The sequence below is a fragment of the Musa acuminata genome, chromosome BXJ1-11 (assembly GCF_036884655.1).
Source record: "Musa acuminata AAA Group cultivar baxijiao chromosome BXJ1-11, Cavendish_Baxijiao_AAA, whole genome shotgun sequence".
Taxonomy (NCBI): Eukaryota; Viridiplantae; Streptophyta; class Magnoliopsida; order Zingiberales; family Musaceae; genus Musa; species Musa acuminata.
Genome location: NC_088337.1, coordinates 27,136,854 through 27,156,569, shown reverse-complemented (window position 1 = coordinate 27,156,569; position 19,716 = coordinate 27,136,854). Strand labels below are relative to the sequence as shown.

The window sequence follows — 19,716 nt, the reverse complement described above, 5'->3', positions numbered from 1 at the left end:
CAACATACTAACAGTGCGTGGTCACACTCTCACCAGATGAAAGCTTTGTTTTAGTGGTTTGAACTCTCCAGCGATTGTGGGTTTGACTTTTCTGTTGCATGCAAATCTAATGCACAGCAAAACTAAGCAGAAGACCACAGAAGAACCATCTTTCTTCCATGTTCCCATACGAACTTGCAGCTCGTCAACCTGCATCTTTCGGTGGAATGAGTACTTGTGATGCAGCTCAACGTAGGCATTTAATTTCCAGAAACAATAATGACATTGGCATCAAAAAATCAATCTTGATATTAGTAGGGTCATCACCAAGCATTATTAGTCTAAGATGCTTGTGATTCACATGGTGTTGGATGTGGCTAAAGGAGTGGGAAACCGAAGAAGGTATAGAATGACATTAGTCCAAGATGAATGTGATGCGTATGTGTTGGAAACTAATCGTCATTCGTTTGACTTGTCATCAACATGAAGAATGGAAATAGGTAATGCAATTTGGCCTCCTCCACTCCACACCCTTATATTTAGACGCCCAATGCTCGTCCTCTTCTTATTGCTTCGCTTGGTCAGTGTTCCAACAAAAGTCTGAGATGTATTTGTTTGGAGTGAGGGAGCCAATGAGATAGCGAGCGGGCCGCGCGTGCGCAGAGCCTCGTAAACCCTTACCCCTTCTCCTCCTCCTCCTTGTCCTTATAATACAAGTTCGATCGCCATGCGTAAGCCTGCTGCACCAAGCCAATGCGACCACCACGATGACCGCCATGGCCTCCTCACTGTCCCCTTCCTCGTGCAGAAGCCCCCCTTGAAGAGCCCAGCGGAGGTGGTAGCGCTGCCGCCAGTCCTAACGCTGAGGCCTCTCGGCTCAGCATCCTTGGCCTTTGTTGAAGCCAAGTCCATCCTGAGCCTCGCGCTGCCCATAGCCTTCACCGGCCTGCTGCTTTACTGTCGTTCCTTGGTCTCCATGCTCTTCCTCGGCCGGCTCGGCGACTTCGCCATTGCCGGTGGCTCCCTGGCCATCGGGTTCGCCAACATCACCGGCTACTCCGTCCTCTCCGGCCTCGCCATGGGCATGGAGCCCATTTGCGGCCAGGCCTTCGGCGCGCGCCGCTCCCACCTCCTCGGGCCGGCCCTTCACCGCACCGTTCTCCTCCTCCTCTCCGCCTCCATCCCCATCGCCCTCCTATGGTACTACATCCGCCCTCTCCTCCTCCTCGTCTGCCAGGACATGGCTCTCGTCGCCGCCGCCAGCTCCTACCTCCGTGCCTGCCTTCCTGACCTCATCCTCCAGTCTTTTCTTCACCCTCTCCGCATTTATCTCAGAGCTCAGTCCATCACGCTCCCGCTGACCATGTCAGCCGGGCTAGCCGTCGTCCTCCACCTGCCCATCAACTACCTCTTGGTATCTGTTCTCCGCCTCGGCATCGGCGGCGTCGCCTTGGCCTCCGTTTGGTTTCACTTCAACGTCGTTCTCTTCCTCCTTGGCTACATCTATTTCTCCAACCTCCGCCGGACCACGGGAGGACTAAGCTTCAGCTCCGAGTGCTTCAAAGGATGGAGGCCGCTTCTAAACGTCGCTGTCCCCAGCTGCATCTCGGTGTGCTTGGAGTGGTGGTGGTACGAGATCATGATCATCTTGTGCGGTCTCCTCGTCAACCCAGCGGCCACCGTCGCTTCCATGGGTATTCTGATACAGACCACCTCACTCATCTACATTTTCCCGACCTCGCTCAGCTTTGCCGTGTCGACTCGGGTCGGCAACGAGCTCGGCGAGAACCGGCCCGACCGAGCTCGTCGAGCTACCACCGTCGGACTGTCATGCAGCGTCGCGCTCGGCCTCGCCGCGTTCGGGTTCGCCGTCTCGGTGCGCCACGTGTGGGCCAGGATGTTCGCCCGTGACTCCGCCATCTTCGAGCTCACCGCGTCGGCGTTACCGGTCCTGGGCCTGTGCGAGCTCGGGAACTGCCCGCAGACCACCGGGTGCGGGGTGCTGAGAGGAAGCGCGCGTCCCAAGCTCGGCGCCAACATAAACCTGGCCTCCTTCTACGTAGTCGGCATGCCGGTGGCGGTCGGGCTGGCCTTCTGGACGCCGCTCGACTTCAAGGGTCTGTGGCTGGGGTTACTGTCGGCGCAGGCCACCTGCGTCGTGCTCATGCTCGTCGCCATCCACAGAACCGACTGGGACACGCAGGCCGAGCGGGCGCAGCAGCTCACTGGGGGACAGGAAGCCAACAAAAATGGATCGCCAAAGATCGAGCAACCAGTTCCTCATTATGAAGTATAATTCTTCCTCCTCCTTTCTCGGATTCTGGCTTCTTTAACCACGAATATGTATGTCTACAGCAACAAGGAATCGAACATGTTCTCAAATCATTTCTTTCCGGTTGCAATATACTGTATCTTATCCTTATACATTACAAGATATGAAGTGCATCCTTATACATTAGACGAAACCGAACTCAAGATTTCATGTGATTTGGTGCTAAAAGAACACACACACACACGCACTTATTTCTCTCTCTGTCTCTCCCCCCTCCTTATATCACTGCTTGCATGCCTCAGTTTTTATTCTTCTTTTTTCTGAAAAGAAAAATATAATTTTGCTTCAGAAAAATACAGAAGATGCCATTAGCACCAAAAAATAAATGGCAATAAATCATCACATTTACAGCTCCTCATATGTATAGCTAGTAAATTGATCATGATTTGCTTGCACTCCATTGACCAAATTACTGGCCCACACTTTTTGATAGAATTGTTCCCATGTCAAACATATTTAAAATGAGGTAGAACTGAGATTATTACTCATGATTTGAGTTTAAGTATTTTGGATAAGGAGTGAAGCTTATCAAATTGATGATTTAATCATATCGATCATAACGAATCTAATTCGAAAAACACTACCTCGTACGGTAGGTATGAGGTTGGAGGTATACAAAGACGACATGAAGATGATGTTAATGGAGCTTACTAGGGTTTGATTCTAAGTTATGACTCAAACTTTAATATAAATATAATATCTTAAATAAGAATTGTTATGATATCCTAATTTAGTTGAATATTAGATGTAAAAAGATAATCGAGCCTATACAATCGTAACAAATGTATCGGAGCAAATACTATGTTGCATGATGAGAAATAAAACAAAAATTTCTTCTATGAATGATGAGAAATCGTAACTAATGATATCTTTGAATCTTAAGTTTGAAAGATCATAAAGTATGATATGATAACGAGTCGTTTTAAGAACTAGAACAAGTTTACTGATAATAATTTAAGGTTGGATATTTTAAACTTAATAAGTTTGATATATTTTAGTTAAACATAAAATATAATAAAAAACCAAAGAAAAAACTACTGGTTTTAATTATTATATATATATATATATATATATATATATATATATATATATTGATTGCAAATTTAATTATTATTTTGCATACTATCAGTGTCAAAAAGTCCAATTAACTTTCATGTCTTTCCTGTTTCATATTTGAAGCAAAGTCTTCCTCGAGCTTCAAGACAACACACACAGCCTTCATTTAGCTGTTTGATGAGGAAGACCATATGGCATGCCCATCATGTTGGCATGAAGGCTAAATGGATAGAAATTGGTCAAGATTAATTAGGGGTCAATAAAACTTATATATTTAATAGGATGAACATATAGAGCACAATAATTTAATTATAGTTTTTCTTAACGTTGGCTGTATTGCAATTTGCCATATGAATCAATTTTGCGACAGAAGACCTCTCTCCTATGTAAAAAAAAATTAGCATAAATCTTTTGTTTATCCTTTATAAAAATTCTATCTTTATAAAAATATTAATGAAATTCTAAAAGCATTTGAAGTATTTTCTTTCATGTTTCACTTTCGTTGAGATCTTAAAAAATATGTGATGTTTATAGAATAATCAAACTATAATTTTTTAAAAAAATTTCATTCATAAACAAGTCTTTTCATACTTGGTTTCTTTATTTTTAAGGACATTAGATCAAGAAATCCAAAACTATTTGTGAACCATAACAATCACATCTCACACAAGTATATGAATAATATTGATTAGTTCATTGCTTTGCTCTTTTATGTTAGAGTGTTAAGTAAATAAATCATATTCCATCACTTAAATCTGATAATAACACATAAATCTTTTGTACATCCTTTTACATAAATTTTAATTTTTTAATTTTTATAAAAAAATATTAATAAAATCCTAAAAGCATTTGAAGTATTTTTCTTGTATGAAGATCTTGAAATACATGTAATATTTATAAAATAATCAAATTATAATATTTAAATTATTTTCATTCATGAACAAGTCTTTTCATACTTGGGTTCTTTATCTCTAAAGATATTGACTCCAAAAATCCAAAACTATTTGGGAACTATAACAATCAAAACTCACAAAGTAAATGAACAATGTTAATTACATATTTAGGTGTTCATTGCTTTGCTCTATATGTTAGAGTGTAAGTGAATCAATCATATTCCATCACTTGTATCAAAAATCTTTTTTTTTAGTTATATACATACATGTGTGTGTGTGTGTTTGTTTGTTAAATATTTTTGAGTGAATCTTAATGATAAGTGAAGTTTGAACATAGTAATAAAATAATTTATGTCTTAAATTAGAAGGGGGATATATGTATATCTACTAACCTCAAACTTAGAAGGAGAAAATGTGAAAATTACTATGGCAATAATTATATATAGATGCATATTTACCTCAAACTAACATCTTAATGTTAATTACTATGACAAGAATTATATATAGATACATATCAGACTACCATGTTTCTTCACTTTTGTCAAGATCTTGAAATATATAATTTTTAATTTTTTTTCATTCATAAAGAAATCTTTTCATACTTGGATTTGGCTCAAGAAATCCAAAACTATTTGTGAACCATAGCAATCACAATTCACACAAGTAAATGAATACAATTAATTCCTTGTTTCGGTGTTCATTGTTTTGCTCTTTATGTTAGAGTGTAAGTAAATCGATCATATTCCATTACTTGAAAAAAAATGATAATATCACATGAATCTTTTGTATATCATTTCACATAAATTTATTTTTTTATATTTATAAAAATATTAATAAAATCCTAAAAGCATTTGAAGTATTTTTCTTCTATGTTTTTTTCACCCTTGTCAAGATATTGAAATACATATGATATTTATAGAATAATCAAATTATAATTATAATTTTTTTCATTCATAAACAAATCTTTTAGTACTTGGGTTCTTTATCTTTAAGAATATGGACTCCAGAAATCAAAACTGTTTAGCTGAACCATAACAATCAAAACTCACATAAGTAAATGAACAATGGTCATTACTTGTTTAGGTGTTTGTGCTCTTTATGTTAAGAGTGTAAATGAATCAATCATATTCCATCACTTATTTCCAAAATCTTATTTGAGTTATATATATATATATATATATATATATATATATATATATATATAATATTGTTCTTCGTTGTTATGAGAAAATAAACATGGGAACTTAATTACCTGATTATTAATATCTTTTAGTCTCAATAAGTATATATGATAATTTATTTATTGTCGGTTCGTTGAAAGGGAATGATTGGTCCGTTTCAGTCAAATCTCCGTCAACGAGACTAATCAGGATTTAGGGGCCACTAATCGCATTTCCCGTTCCACGATTAGACAAAAGCGGCACTTCGTCTCACCGCATCATCGGATTACACGTTCGTCTACCTGTCTCATGGTTGGATTTATATAGTGGGCCCGCGCTTGCGTCGCTTCGCTGTGCTACGCAATGGTAACGGAGTCTAACGGGTTAACGAGCGATCGGCCGAGTGGCATGCATACACGCGTCGCTCTAGTACTGGACGGTGTTTCTTTTGTGGAAGCTGTTTCCTTGCTCCGCCTGCACACCGGATCTCCTCCTCCCCAATCACCTGGGGCTTTTAGCCGAAGCAAACAGCCGCCACGCTTCCTCCGTGCCGAGGAGAAGGGAGAAGCGCTCTCTCTCTCTCTCTCGCTCTCGCGCGCGCGCTCGCCTCTCTCTTCCAAGTCAACCGTTCTTGCCTCTTCGGGCTTTCTGCTTTCCATTCTCCGCCTCCAAAATCCGATCGCACGTCTTCAATCATCCATCCCCTTCGTTACCGCCGCCTCGGGGTTCCTTTTACCATGATTTTTCGGCTTTTTAATGCTGTGTTTCTTCTACCTTTGGAATGCTGATTTCACTAGGGCTTTCCTCCGCAATGCAGCCCTTTCTACCAATCTGGATTAATGAGGATTGTTTTACTGTCTTTTGGATGTTTAGGATTCCGTTTATGTGGTGAAGTCGCTCCCAAGTCAAGTCCTTTCTTTCTCTCCTGCGTGGTGATCGCTAGGTCGTTGGGTTTCTTGTGATCCTTTTTCGTGGTAGGGCGACGATCGAATGGACCAGGTGAGCCGCCGCTGTGCTGCTGTAGATGAAGAAGGTCTTGATGGCTTTCTCTAGTGGTAAAAATGAGGGGTTTTGGTCGCAGTATGAGAAGGTGGAGAAGATTGGAGAGGGGACCTACGGGGTGGTGTACAAGGCCCGGGATCGTCTCACCAATGAGACGATAGCTCTGAAGAAGATCCGGCTGGAAAACGAGGACGAGGGGGTTCCAAGCACTGCCATCAGAGAGATCTCTCTGCTGAAGGAAATGCAGCACAACAACATTGTCAGGTCGCTCTTTGCCTTGCTGATTTATCTGCTGGCTGCCTTGTTGATCTTATTTTGCTATCTCATCATGACATTGCTGTAACTTTGCTTACTTTTTCCCTTTGTATGTGCTTCCATTAGCAATTCTGCATATGTTCGAAAGGACTAATTTATTTAGGATTTTATATTTTTGTATTTACCAAAGTACTTAGACTCATGGAACTAACTAATAGCCTGATGTTTTAATTATGAACTATGTGGGCTCATGTAGAACTAAATGGATCATGTATCCAATTGCTATCTAGGGTGTCATTCTGTTAGGTCATAGACTCTGAGGCCCTGTACATGTCATCATTGAATAGATATCTTAAGTTCCTGCCTAACTGATCTCGAATACAAAGTTGTCGTCAAAGGTAATGCACAAAGGTAAGGTTTGCAAGTACAATTGGGTTCAAGGTTAGCTAGAGGATTTAGGATTCTCATCGGTTTGTATCTGCTTGCCCAGACAGATTTCACTGTGGCATTAGGCTTTTCTAAGATATAGCAAATCATCCAAGATCAGCCTAAAATCATCTAGGATAGCTGAGATGCTTCGATTGTGAGATTAGTTAATCTATATGCTGCTAATATCCTGATCCAGATTAGTTCAATTCGATTGTGATTAACTGGATTAGGATCGATCAATTCCACGAAACATGTACCAGCTGCTCAGCGTAGATATGTTTCTCAAAAGTAGCTTTGAGTCTTTGTGGGCACATGATTAGCAAAGAATTTGATTTTTTCTGTAAAATTAAGGAGTTGCATTATTTGCTTCTAATTGTGTCATTATCAATGATGTACTTTCACTTGCTTAAAATTTTTGTGCGAGTAACTTGCTATGTGCTCAATTATACAAACTAATAACTAAGGTCAGTTGGTCTTTTAAATTCCAATTGGTAAACAGTCCTTTTTGCTACCTTGCAAGTTTTGACCTCACGTTAATTTTTTTACACCTCTGTTTTACTTTGGTTTTGTTGGATTGAACAAATTCCTTTAGCCATAAGCATGATATGAAGTTCTGAAGGACTGTATAATGGTTAAATATAAATCTTCCTATATAAATTCTCAGTATATTTTCTTGTTTTTTCTTTTGTTGCTTCTTCTTGCTTGTCATTATGATGATAGACAATTTTTCATAATTGTTCCTAATATCAAATTAAAAAGCTAAAGTTTTGGTGATTTTGACCATTCTTTGACAACAGATTGCAGGATGTAGTCCACAGCGAGAAAAGGATTTATTTAGTCTTCGAGTATCTTGACTTAGACTTGAAGAAGCACATGGATTCTTGCCCGGAACTTGCTAAAGATCCACGATTAGTCAAAGTGAGCTAGTCTTTCTCAGTAGAGTATGTTAGTTTATGCTTCATATCGCCTATTAGATAACATGCTTTCAAATAGCTCTCACAATGGACATTGGTTGTAGAAGGAAGAACTTGGTAAAGGTTAGCTAAATGTAGTTTTGCAAAAAAAAAAAAAAAAGCTCGAACTTTTTTATTATTTTCCTCGATTAATAATGTCTTTTGTATTCCATACCATTTTTGATTCATAAATATAAATAATTGTGAATGCAGAAAAGAATGTTGACTTTATCTTTGTTGAAAGTTCATAACTTGCTGCCATTTTGAACATAAATAATCCTTTTGGGAGCTTCTCTTATTGAAAATTCTGGTAGTTCTATTAAAGCCGATCCATGCTTTTGAGTTACAATGCAGAAAAAAGGTCATTTTCACAAGTTTAAATGCAAATAGAGGTTGGTTCTTCTTGGTATGTTGTATATACAGGATATTAGAAATATGATCTTGATTTATGGTAGCTATTATCTTGGAGGCTTATTTCTTGCTGTTTCTTGTACCTGCAGACATATTTGCATCAGATACTTCGCGGCATTGCCTATTGTCATTCTCATAGGATTCTTCATCGGGATCTGAAGCCTCAAAATCTTTTGATTGATCGGCGAACTAATGCATTGAAGCTTGCAGACTTTGGGCTTGCTAGAGCTTTCGGTATTCCTGTTAGGACATTTACACATGAGGTGCTACTATGCAATAATTTTATTATCACACTTGAATAAACACTCAAAGTTATGTATATAAATTATTTACGTGTCAGTTACAATTTTTTCTGAAGAAATGAAACTCACTTCACATCAAATTTGATCTTTTAGCATAATATGTGTTGCCATTTCTTCAAAGCTATTTGTAGTTCTGTTTGATGTGGTACTTGTTGCTTGATGGCTGTCTTACGGAGTTTAGTTTCTTCTTTGCAACATTTTTATAGTTGTTTATACTAAATTGGATAATATGTAGACTAAAAAAGATTTATCTAGTGCTGCCAGTACCCCTTATCTTAATTGACTGTTGGCACAGTACATACCACAGGCACAACATAGCAAATTGCCATGCTGACATATGGGTGCTAGCTGCTTGATAGAGATACTGAGTGATCTGTTCCCTGGACTTCCTTTGAGGTCAATGAGGTACTGTGAAGTGCTTCTGAGCATGGTGCGGCATTAACGACTGCAAAGATTTTCTCGAGCCTTAAGGGCATGCACCAACCTGTCTTAAACAGATAATTTGAACCAGCTTTTTCCTTATAGCCAATTCAGTCCAGCTCAGGCAGGTTGAAACCTAAGACCACGGGAAACGATTATTAATTTTTTTAGTGTGAACTGGTACTAGATCCCTCTTATGGATCTTAGAACCTTGTGCCAGCTCAAGTAGTTTCAGTCTATGCTCAACTTGCTGAAACTTAAACTCTTGTGCTAAAGACTAAAATTCTCGTCTGTCTCATCTGTGATTTTGTCTATTGCTTCAGGTAGTAACACTCTGGTATAGAGCACCAGAAATCCTCCTTGGATCCAGGCATTATTCTACACCTGTGGACGTGTGGTCAATAGGCTGTATTTTTGCTGAAATGGTGAATCGGCGACCATTGTTCCCTGGAGACTCTGAGATTGATGAATTATTTAAGATATTCAGGTATTTGTTGTTTCATGAATCCTGAAAATTACTTTTCTTATATCGCACCTAAACTTTGTAGGCTATTTTATTTTTTATAGAGTGTTGGGTACCCCTAATGAAGACACTTGGCCTGGAGTTACTTCCTTACCAGACTTCAAATCTGCTTTCCCCAAGTGGCTTTCCAAGGTATGAATGAAGGATATGCTTATTTGATTTCATATGTTGGTCTTAGGAAGGCTGGATAAATGAAACAGATTATAAGGAGCTATTTGAACACCTACAGCATTTCCCCAAACCCATTATTGTTAGGATAAATGAGAAAAAAAAAAGTGGTTGTAGCATGACAATATAACAAGTCATAATGTCCTGATAATGTCCCAACTATTAGAGATCTGCTACATGGATTTGTTTTATCATTAAGCTATATACAAGATAATATTCCTTATTAAATCAAGAGTATTTAAATATCTATTATAGTTTTTAGAAAAGTTTTTGTAGATTTTTTTCTAATTATTACACCAGTAATACAAATTAGCTCACCTCGTATTATCACGTCTATGTCTCCTTTGAGGATCTCCTTATCATCTTCCAAAGTTTTTCCTCATCTTATTTTTTATTACCACTACATCTAGTTGTTCATTTATTAAAACATTTTTTCTTAGATCTTTCCTGGTGAATCCATACATGTAGCTTAATATTTTCGTTTCAACAATACAAAGTTCTTAAACATGTCAAACTGACCTAATAACTATCTTATAAAATTTTACTTTAAAAGAAAATAATTTGATAATTATACAGAACTCCCTAAGCTTCTCTCAGCTTCAACCATCAAGCTTTTTACTCTATAGACAAAATCAGCATCATCTCTTTATTTTGTTAAATAATAGATCTAAGATTTTTAATAATTCTTTTACTTATAGAAGGTTCTCCATCCATCCTAACTACTTATACTTTTTTCTCTTAATCTTACTAAGTTTATATATTATATATCTTCAGTTTTAGTCCTTAATTATCATCCATTCCTAATTTCATTGTGTGACTTATTACCATAATTCTTCTATAATTAGATCAGTTGGATATCACCCTTATCCTTATAAATTGATAATTAAAATTCTTCCTTCATTCATCACACATTTGTCTAATTTTCAAGATTTTGTTAATTGTTATAAAAACTAATCAACTAAATTATTTCTTTATCTTTTAAACTTTTCAAAATCAAATAGAAACATTGTCGGGTCTTATGTTCTTATCTACTTTTGCCATTTTCAAAATCTCCTTTCTCTATTGCGTTAATTTTGTGAACAATCCAAGATCGCTAGACCTACCAATATTGTTTATCTTTAAAACTAAGGCATTTATGGAATGTTTATAAAATAAAAAAATCTTTCATCTTTCTAAATTTGTGTATCATTAAGTAATTTTTTTTTGTCTCTATTCTTTATACACTTAACATTCCCTAAATTTATACTTTTTATTTCTCAAACTATAACAATCTGAGAAATATTCTTTTCCTAGCCTTAGTTCCTAACTTATCAAAAAAGTTACCATAAACTTTATATTTTGCCAAACTTAAAGTGTTCCCTTCTTGTGTCTTTGTTTCAGTTGCTATATATTCTAAAATTTTTCTCATTCTTATAATTTTGTTCATTATTAAAGTATATCATCACGATTTGACCTATCGGATAATTTACCTATTAACTTCATTGAGCCTGCACTACTGGCCTCAAATGTTTAGGCCAAAATTAACAATATTACACCCCTTATATGTCAATTTCTCTAGTATTAAAATTAACACATTTATTAACTTTTGATGTGAGACTAAACGCGATGATACAATCTCCCCACTTAAGGCTTTGATGTTCTCGTCAAAGCCTAATGTAGTCCAATTACACCATAGTATAGTGTTTGTGAGGCATAGCCCGGTGGTGACGCCACGTCGTGACATACGCTCTAGTCTCGTTCATGACCAATCCTTTCTTACTTGAGCATCTTATCGTGCCCCAAGACTAGGTCAACTCTAATACAAATAAATTGTCATGATCTGGCCTGATGGAATAACTAATTAATTCATTGAGCTTGAACCATTATGAAAGCTTAAGTAGAAGTTAATAGTAGTACACCCATCAGGCTCTTATAAATCAATCTTAGCTTTTATCCGGTTTCAATTTTGGACTAAACGGGGTGTTACAATTTGAACTCAATGAGGTGTTATCTTGTATTTTTAACATACTTGTTTGTGTGATAAATGATTCTTTCCCCCTTTCTAATATGGAGCTCATTATTCAATTTGCATCTGTGGCACAATTCAATGCTATGGCAGCTTTTATTTTACTTGCTTTGGTCTGTTCTTGAAGGCCTATAATTGGATTTGTGCTGTGCAGGACCTGGTGACAGTAGTTCCAAATCTTGCAGCTGCAGGAGTTGATCTTCTTTCTGTAAGTCCTGCCAATTTTGATATTTGCATACCTAAAAGATCCCTTGCTTTTTTAATGTGAAGTTCAGGACAAGCTCAAATTATTTTGTTACATAAATAATACCTTGTGAAGTAAAGACCATATACATGATTGCAAGTCACTGTGAGGCATGACCAACATTGTGAATTTTCTCCACTTGAATCTTAGTAAATGATAGCATGCAGCATTATGTGTCCAGATTTGCTAATTCAACCTCAGTTGTCTTTGATTCTGATAGCTAATATTGCTTATCCTTTTAATGGTTGGAACACTCGAGACAAATTTTTAGCTGTTAAATGATAAAACATAGATACTTTGTTTTTGTGGAACTAATTTGTATCTAATTAATAGCAAATCCTGACCATATCCTGGTTAATGTTCTTTGTTGCTAATTGTCCAATTAACATCTTGGTCACCAGAAAATGCTATGCTTAGACCCAAGTAAAAGAATCACAGCTCGACAAGCTCTGGAGCATGAGTATTTCAAGGATCTTGGACTGGTGCCATGAGTAATGTCCTCATGACTCATGGCAAATTATCAGCTAGGGCAACAAAATTCTGCAGCTCATCTTTATATCTCTGCTACCTCTGCTACCCATCATGGTTGCCTTCAAAATCATCAGATGTTCCCTACTAGGATCGTCAACATTCACATCTTGACATGATCTCAGTTTGGTACAAAGAAGCCCCATTCATAGTTCACCTATATTACTTAGTATAACAATTTATGACAAGTTTTGTATTTGTATGTGCTCTCTCTCTCTCTCTCTCTCTCTCTCTCTCTCTTGTTTTGCACCTATTTCTTGTTTGTTATTGACCTCTTTAGAGAGAATTAAGTATCACGTGTATGCTTGAAATATTTTCCTTGCTGTTCTGTTTGCAGAAATATTATTTCTGGTATTCATGCTACAAGAGATGATGCTTTCCATTGTGTGAGAAAAGAAAAAAATGCTGAATTTTTAGTTCTGATTGCACTGAACTAATAAACGTCATATATTGCATTTTGTCATGGCTCGATTTATTTAGGGGGGAGGCACAATGTTGTGTTGAGCTGCTGGCATTTTTCACTGTGTTTAAAGCTGTAAAACATAGTCTGATGAGAATTCTCTCCCATTATGACCTTGACTTGCATGAGAAATGCTGCTTTTGATCTTTAAATGCTGCAACCAAAACAGATCATTTAGTGCTCCAGATATGTCCGAGATAGATCTCTCTGAGGAGCTTCTTGATCCAAGAAAGGTTACAGATCATTTAGCATGCTCAAGATGTGTCCGAGATAGATCTCTCTGAGGAGCTTCTTGATCCAAGAAAGGCATGATGTTGTCCTCCTTTCCCTAATCGATGACTAGAATGGTAAGACTAAATTCCTAGTATACTAGTATTGTCTCGGTCACGGCTCCGAATGGTATCGGACCTATATTATCCTATATCGAGAGGCATAAACCCTATATCGGACATTACCGGGCGTATAGCATCGAACATTATCGAGCATGCTGGGTGGTACAAGATTTTTGTACTGGATGATATTTCAATTTATCCTGATATACATAGTGGTAAAATATGGGGCATATAAATATGGTCCATGGGGCATATAAATATGGTCCATGGCATACATATCGTATTGAGCGGCATTCTTCAACTTAAAAGGCCATTTCCAATGATACTTAACAGGACTGAGACCAAGTGCTCCCCTTTCTTGTTCTCGTTGCATCATACAGAAGTATTGGCAGTCTATCCTACAATTCCATTGTTTCCACTGAACACAACCATCTTGCTTATACCATGGACTGTCAACAAGCACACCATCAGATAGAAACTGGCAGTGCTGAATTCAGCTGGTTCCAATAGATCCTGTCTTTTCACATTCTCAAGCATCCAAAGGAATGCCAACGAGTCCTGTGCTATATAATTTCTTCTTGGGGCATTCTATACTCATTTGTTTGATTAAAAGAGAGATTAAAAAAGGCTTCCCGACATCTACACACTGAAAGATACAAAAAAGAGTGCTGGCCCTGCTACCAATGAACCAATGGTTACTCAGCCAAGATTCCTGTACAGCAACAAAGCTATGAGATTCCAATGGTCTAAAGATGAACTTTCTCATTCGAAAAATAGGGCTAAAGATGAACTGATATTTCACTTCTCAAATAGGGACTCACAAACGATCCACATAATCCTATATTGTCATCTATGCTCGGAGTATAATCGCCTATTGTCGTCTGAGTAATCATGATTTATAGTTGATTCTGGATTGACTCAAGATGAGAGAGAAGGATAAAATTGGCACCATAAACACCATTTCTCACACTCGAACAAATGATTGTAACTTATACAACAAAAGATTAGATGGTGCAGCTATTGGTTCTCGTATCATGAAATCATGATACCGGCATCTTGTTCGTCGACCATTTCCACACCTTCAGTTCACCCGTGCCATCTCCAGTAAAAAATAGGTCACTAGGTCCAACTTCCATTGCTCTCACCTCTTTCTTGGAGAATATCTTACCCCGCTCGATGCATATATATATATATATGCATGTATACTTACGAAGGAAGGTCATAGATATGAATGCTTTTGTCGGTGCAAGAACATAGCAAGACTGGTTTGGCTTGAGCATCATGCATGCCACATAGAACAAGCACACCCTGGGAACAAAAATGGCATTCGTTAGTAACACGGGTGAGTAGATTAGGTTAAAAATTCCTATCTTCCTACAGAAGCATGTTGCACAAACATAATCAGGTGTCGGCTTGCAACAACTCCACCAACATGTGATGTGCAATGCGAAGGACAAGAATCCAATATCTAAAGCTACTGCTGAAGTGAACATTCTCATATAACAGAAGAGGTGCTGCTCATGCCGAGTAACAACTGGCCAGCGTGGTGTGCATCTAAAGGGTGAGAGGTGGGGACTGGGCAGTGTGCTTCTTGATGCACGCCACGTTGTCGCTACTGCAGGTTTAAGACAGGCACCAAGTCATGGCATGCACCAATTCTGAAAGAATACATGTGATTTCTGTCGGTTCAAAGTGCTTACAATAGCAATGCAAAAAGGCTGATCTGTCATTAGAAGAGATAATACAATTCCATGCAAACAATACAGAATCATGGGCATATAACCACTTTACATAATTCCTAAAAAAGATAACTACACAAGAACATAATTTGTGATGAAGAATCAAAATTATATTAGAGTCACAGAATACCCTAAATAAGTAAGCACACAATATACTTTATTCCAATTTAAATATATTTCTAGAACGACAAAAGAAACATCCTAACAATTACAAACTGACTGCGCTATACAAATTCTTCAACTGAATGGCCATTATAAGAGAAATAATCTGCAAAACATCGATTTTAAAAGTACAAGCCATGTATTGAAGCACACATTAAAAGGATCACATATTCTGAAACCTACATCCATATCTTAGTGATGTCATTACGTATTGCAAGAGAAATTAGCTTCATGGCTTCATAATTTCTGTTTGCCGGACCGTTTTAATTAACAAAAGCTTCACCAATGTCAGAGAAGAAGGTACTAGAGAAAAAAGCTACAGAAGCAGTTGTTATGTTGTGATATGAAATTTAACTTTCGAATCAATACAGGACACTAGTGCTCCAATGGAATTCATAAATGCAAAGATGTAAACTATGAGTGAATATTTAACCACAGTTTGTTATAGAACAGGTGTGTACATGTTCCTTGTTGTGAATGTATTTTACTTCCAGGTTTCCGCTTTCTGTAGCAGCCCAAACCTGTACAAAGGAATGGCATGAGGGAACTAGGTCAGTTATCCTGTTAATTGAGCATTCTGAGTGTCAAATTAAATCATGAAGTCTTATGGTTACAACAATAAGATACTGACCTTAATTGTTTGGTCCAAAGAAGAAGATAGCAAAAATTGATCCCAACAAAGTAATGATGTAACAACGGACGTATGGTCATTGAGGGTCTGAAGACATTGTAAAGTTGCAAGATCCCAGACCTAAAAATATAATTTCCAGATATTCAGAATTCTACTTTAGCCAAAATTTTACGGGACCAAAGAAAAACAAGGCTAAACAACAAGAATGCATCTCATGTTAATTTTAGGGATAGCATCTCACTTTTCAGTATACATCTAAGTCGATTGGGAAAATCCATTACATGTTTAGGAGATAAATTTGGAGCTTTGAGAATGAAATTTAATTCTTAGCAATGATTTTTTCACAAATTTTAAAAAAATTATGCAGCCTTGGTTTGGAAAATAAGGCTGAAGTTCATTGGAACACTTTTCACATGAATGACTCAAGCTTAACAACATCAGATGTTTTTGAAAAACTTCAATGCCGGATGGGGCTGGTTTTATTTTGTGCTGACCAAATGGCAGTCCCTTCATTGCAGGAGCTAGATGGAGATATATTGTCACACAGCATTAGAGGTCATTACATGAAGGGCTAAGATAGGTTGTGCAGAATGACGTAAAGAAATTAATGAATGACCCAGAAACTACAAACTTGAATAGTTGGAGGATGAAAACATTATATTTGACATTTTTTCACGTTCAAAAGATTAAAAGTTATTCTTTTTTTCCTTTACAATGTTGGATGAACCAAGCTGCATATTTGTCGGATAATCACGGGTGGGCTTCATGTGCACTATACATGGATGGATTTCTATACCAGCAGGCAAGGATCTATTCTGAGCTTCAGAACCACAGGGCTTGTTCTATTCATTGTTGGCTCTAGTTAATCTAGTTTTCCATTTTAAATGAACAATAAACCCCATTTACGAAAAAAATTAAATTAAGAATATCTTCAAATAAAGCTCAAATCAAGAAAGCAATGCAGTGTGGAAAAATCCTAACCCTGTGTATGTTTGTGAATTATGGCAGACCAAATGACACACATGGGTAGATGAAAGGAGTGAGGCAGGCTTAAGATTTCCCAAATTGACTTAGAAATTTTCATATGTATAAGAACTGGTTACATATTCAAATTTGACCTGCTCTGTGGTTTGTTTGTATCAATACGTATTGCAAAGAGAAACACAGATGAGTTAATTGTCTTGATTTCTCTTTAACTTGGGCTGTATTCAAACCTGAACTAAATTATGGTGTATTTGTATATAGTTAGATGTGGCAAAGAAAGGACTTACCTAAATTTATTTTGAACTTAAACTAAGATATTACCAGTTATAACTTTTTGTGGTAACTCAAGAGCTAACATATGGAAACAAACAAAAACATTATTTTTTTTTAAACTAATGCAGTTTGCAAGGGAAAATAAAAGGACTGTTCCAGACTTACTGCACAGGAAGACTGACATTAAGTTCATGAAAGAATAGGTCTTATTTACTAAGGTGCTCAAAAACTATTTTGGAAGGAGCATCATGAAATTAAGGTGCCTTCACTTTATTGAGATAATTCATAAAAAAATAATTGTTGTGGTGTTATTTAACGGGATTCATCAAGCTCAATTTACCAGCTATCTGTTTTGAGTGGTACATGAAACAAGTCAGCCTTTGCACTAGGATTCTTACTTTTATTGTGTGATCCATGGAACCAGAGTACAGCCTCATGACTCCCACAACTAAAGAAACCACCGCAAGTCGATGGCCATTAAGAGAAGCAGCAGGTTCAAAGCAGTTCCCAGCAACATTGAACTTCCATGCCAATATATGTGCATCCTGTAAAATTAGAGAGAATAGGATTTTTTTTTTCCAGACAAATTCAGAAACTGAGCCCACAGACCCAAATAGAGAAAAGAACACAATGGATTCTTAGAAACCAAGCAGAACAGTAGCAACAAAAAGAAATCCTACCTGTGTACCGGCAAACAGCATATCGTTGCCAACAACCAAAGCATAAACTTGTCCGATAGGTCCATCAAGGTTTTGATCTGTTGCGGTTTGTGTGTTCCATGCCTAAATCATCATCGAACAAAATCCAGTATAGTTACTGCAGAAATTACCTACAAGGTGTCGTAGGGCCAATAACCTTGAAAATACTAACCTTGACGGCATTTGGAACTCCAATAAATATCCAAGCACCTTCACTGATCATACATCCAACCTCACCTCCAACATTGAAAACTCCCGTGCACTACGATCGAATGTAACAGTCAGAAACTATAACATTCTAGTTCCAAAATGGTAAGAATATTGAGAGCATCATTACTTGTCCAGTCTGAGAATCCCAAACCCGAACAGATTCGTCCTTGCTGCCAGAGTAGAGCTTGCCGGACTCTGAAGACAGTGCAATACCAGTAACGACCTTACAGAAAAACTCACTCGTTCAACCACCAAATCAGAATACCAATAGAGTAGAAGCACATGAAATAAAGCTGTGCAGAATGAACTACATTCTGATGCCCTTGAAGCGGGGCCAAGAGGGAGAAGCTGTCACCGATGAACCACGAATGCAAGAACCTGCATTTATCCCCATAGCTGCAATTCCCACCGATGAAGTAACTGCAGATCTTGTCGGAAGCCTTGCGGCCCGCTCGGCCCTTTCCCCAACCGGAGATTGAGGCACCGACCGCACCAGAAATTCCCCGCACGAGGCCCTGGTGATTGCCCCGCCTGGAGGTGGCGCCATCAGCGGACATGGGCTGCGGAAGCTCGCTGTGGAGGAAGCGACAGGGGTGGCGATTGCATCGTCCCGCTTGCCAGTCGAAGCAGACCTTGTTGACCCTGTCGGGCGCACCCTGCGACGATCCTGCTCGCTGGAAAGACCTTTTGTTTCCGTACCGATCGGCCGGTTCGATGTCCATTGATCGATCCGGGAAGCGGTGGTGGGACTCAGTGCGAAAACCTAGAGTAGAAAAGGTGGAATCGGCGTCAAACGATCGATCCAAGAACGGGTGGTTCGGTTCAGCACGAAGCCTCGGGAAGATGACCACGAAGAAGAAGAAGAAGAAGAGATGATTCGATTCAATGTCCAGCAAACGACCCAAGAAACGGCGACGCCGAGACAACTGAAGGCCGGGAAGACGATCAAGAGATGTTGGAAGACGGGTAGCAATGATGATGAAGAAGAAATGGGAGAGTGGCACCTCGTTCGGTAGGTATCGCTAAAAAGCCTTAGAGCTTGCTGGGATAGGAAGAGGAGAGGAATTCAGAGAAGCGGCCTTCCTTCCTTGCGTTCCTAGGATGACGTCTTCCTTTTGGCCGCCTCCTTCCACCTTTGGCTTCTTTCTCCTCCGCCCCGACGACCGACCGCGTCGCCGGACTTGTATAGCTTGGCTTCTTCGCGAGGGCTCGTGCGAGACCCGACGCAAGCAATTAGCTCGGTTTCGTATGGCCGACTCTTCTTCGTCCACGAGTCAGTCGGTCGAACGTAACCCAAAAAGCATCGATTCGTGCTAATGGCGGCCCAAATCGAAAGTTCATATTGGCGCGTCGGTCTATATTGGAATAAAATTTAACCGGCAAAACTATATTTATACACCTTCAAAATTAATTATTATTTTTTCATATTTATTTTGGTAAGTTTAAATTATACATATTCTTTTTGGGTTGATGAAAGTCATGAGTAGGAGGGACCACCTCCATAATGCCTCACTAGTATTTTTTGGAATGTATTTTTGTGGCTAGATAATTTTTTTTTAAATATAAA

General features: G+C 38.4%; 3 protein-coding genes across 9 annotated transcripts; 2 read left to right on the top strand and 1 right to left on the bottom strand.

The window, feature by feature from the left end:
- The first annotated feature begins 583 nt into the window (after positions 1 to 583).
- On the top strand, positions 584 to 2,466 carry LOC135596633 (protein DETOXIFICATION 49-like). Its single transcript, XM_065088692.1, has one exon. The coding sequence runs from the start codon at positions 707 to 709 to the stop codon at positions 2,273 to 2,275; it is 1,569 nt and encodes a 522-aa protein (XP_064944764.1). The 5' UTR covers positions 584 to 706; the 3' UTR covers positions 2,276 to 2,466.
- A 3,423-nt stretch (positions 2,467 to 5,889) lies between these two features.
- Positions 5,890 to 13,026, top strand: LOC135583972 (cell division control protein 2 homolog). 3 transcript variants are annotated; one of them, XM_065090373.1, is made up of 9 exons: positions 5,890 to 6,145; positions 6,294 to 6,419; positions 6,502 to 6,686; positions 7,904 to 8,024; positions 8,560 to 8,733; positions 9,516 to 9,679; positions 9,760 to 9,847; positions 12,043 to 12,096; positions 12,534 to 13,026. In XM_065090373.1, exons 2-9 carry the CDS (start codon positions 6,411 to 6,413, stop codon positions 12,621 to 12,623), a joined length of 885 nt encoding a protein of 294 aa, XP_064946445.1. In that variant the 5' UTR covers positions 5,890 to 6,145; positions 6,294 to 6,410; the 3' UTR covers positions 12,624 to 13,026. The 3 variants fall into 3 exon arrangements, with proteins under 3 accessions (XP_064946445.1, XP_018676208.2, XP_064946446.1); XM_065090374.1 differs by having other exon boundaries at positions 5,957 to 6,101; XM_018820663.2 differs by having other exon boundaries at positions 5,955 to 6,419.
- Positions 13,027 to 14,394: 1,368 nt separating this feature from the next.
- On the bottom strand, positions 14,395 to 19,417 carry LOC135597433 (zinc finger CCCH domain-containing protein 17-like). 5 transcript variants are annotated; one of them, XR_010481250.1, is made up of 9 exons: positions 19,154 to 19,415; positions 18,461 to 19,075; positions 18,277 to 18,372; positions 18,112 to 18,201; positions 17,922 to 18,023; positions 17,640 to 17,786; positions 15,985 to 16,104; positions 14,850 to 15,874; positions 14,395 to 14,760 (listed from the first exon to the last, which is right to left on the bottom strand). XR_010481250.1 is itself a non-coding variant. In XM_065090369.1 (9 exons), the coding sequence occupies exons 2-9, from the start codon at positions 18,869 to 18,871 to the stop codon at positions 15,093 to 15,095; spliced, it is 1,044 nt and encodes a 347-aa protein (XP_064946441.1). In that variant the 5' UTR covers positions 18,872 to 19,075; positions 19,154 to 19,415; the 3' UTR covers positions 14,395 to 15,092. The 5 variants fall into 5 exon arrangements, 4 of the variants coding, with proteins under 4 accessions (XP_064946441.1, XP_064946442.1, XP_064946440.1 ...); XM_065090369.1 differs by having other exon boundaries at positions 14,395 to 15,110; positions 15,815 to 15,874; XM_065090370.1 differs by having other exon boundaries at positions 14,395 to 15,067; positions 15,815 to 15,874.
- Between the last annotated feature and the right edge of the window lie 299 nt (positions 19,418 to 19,716).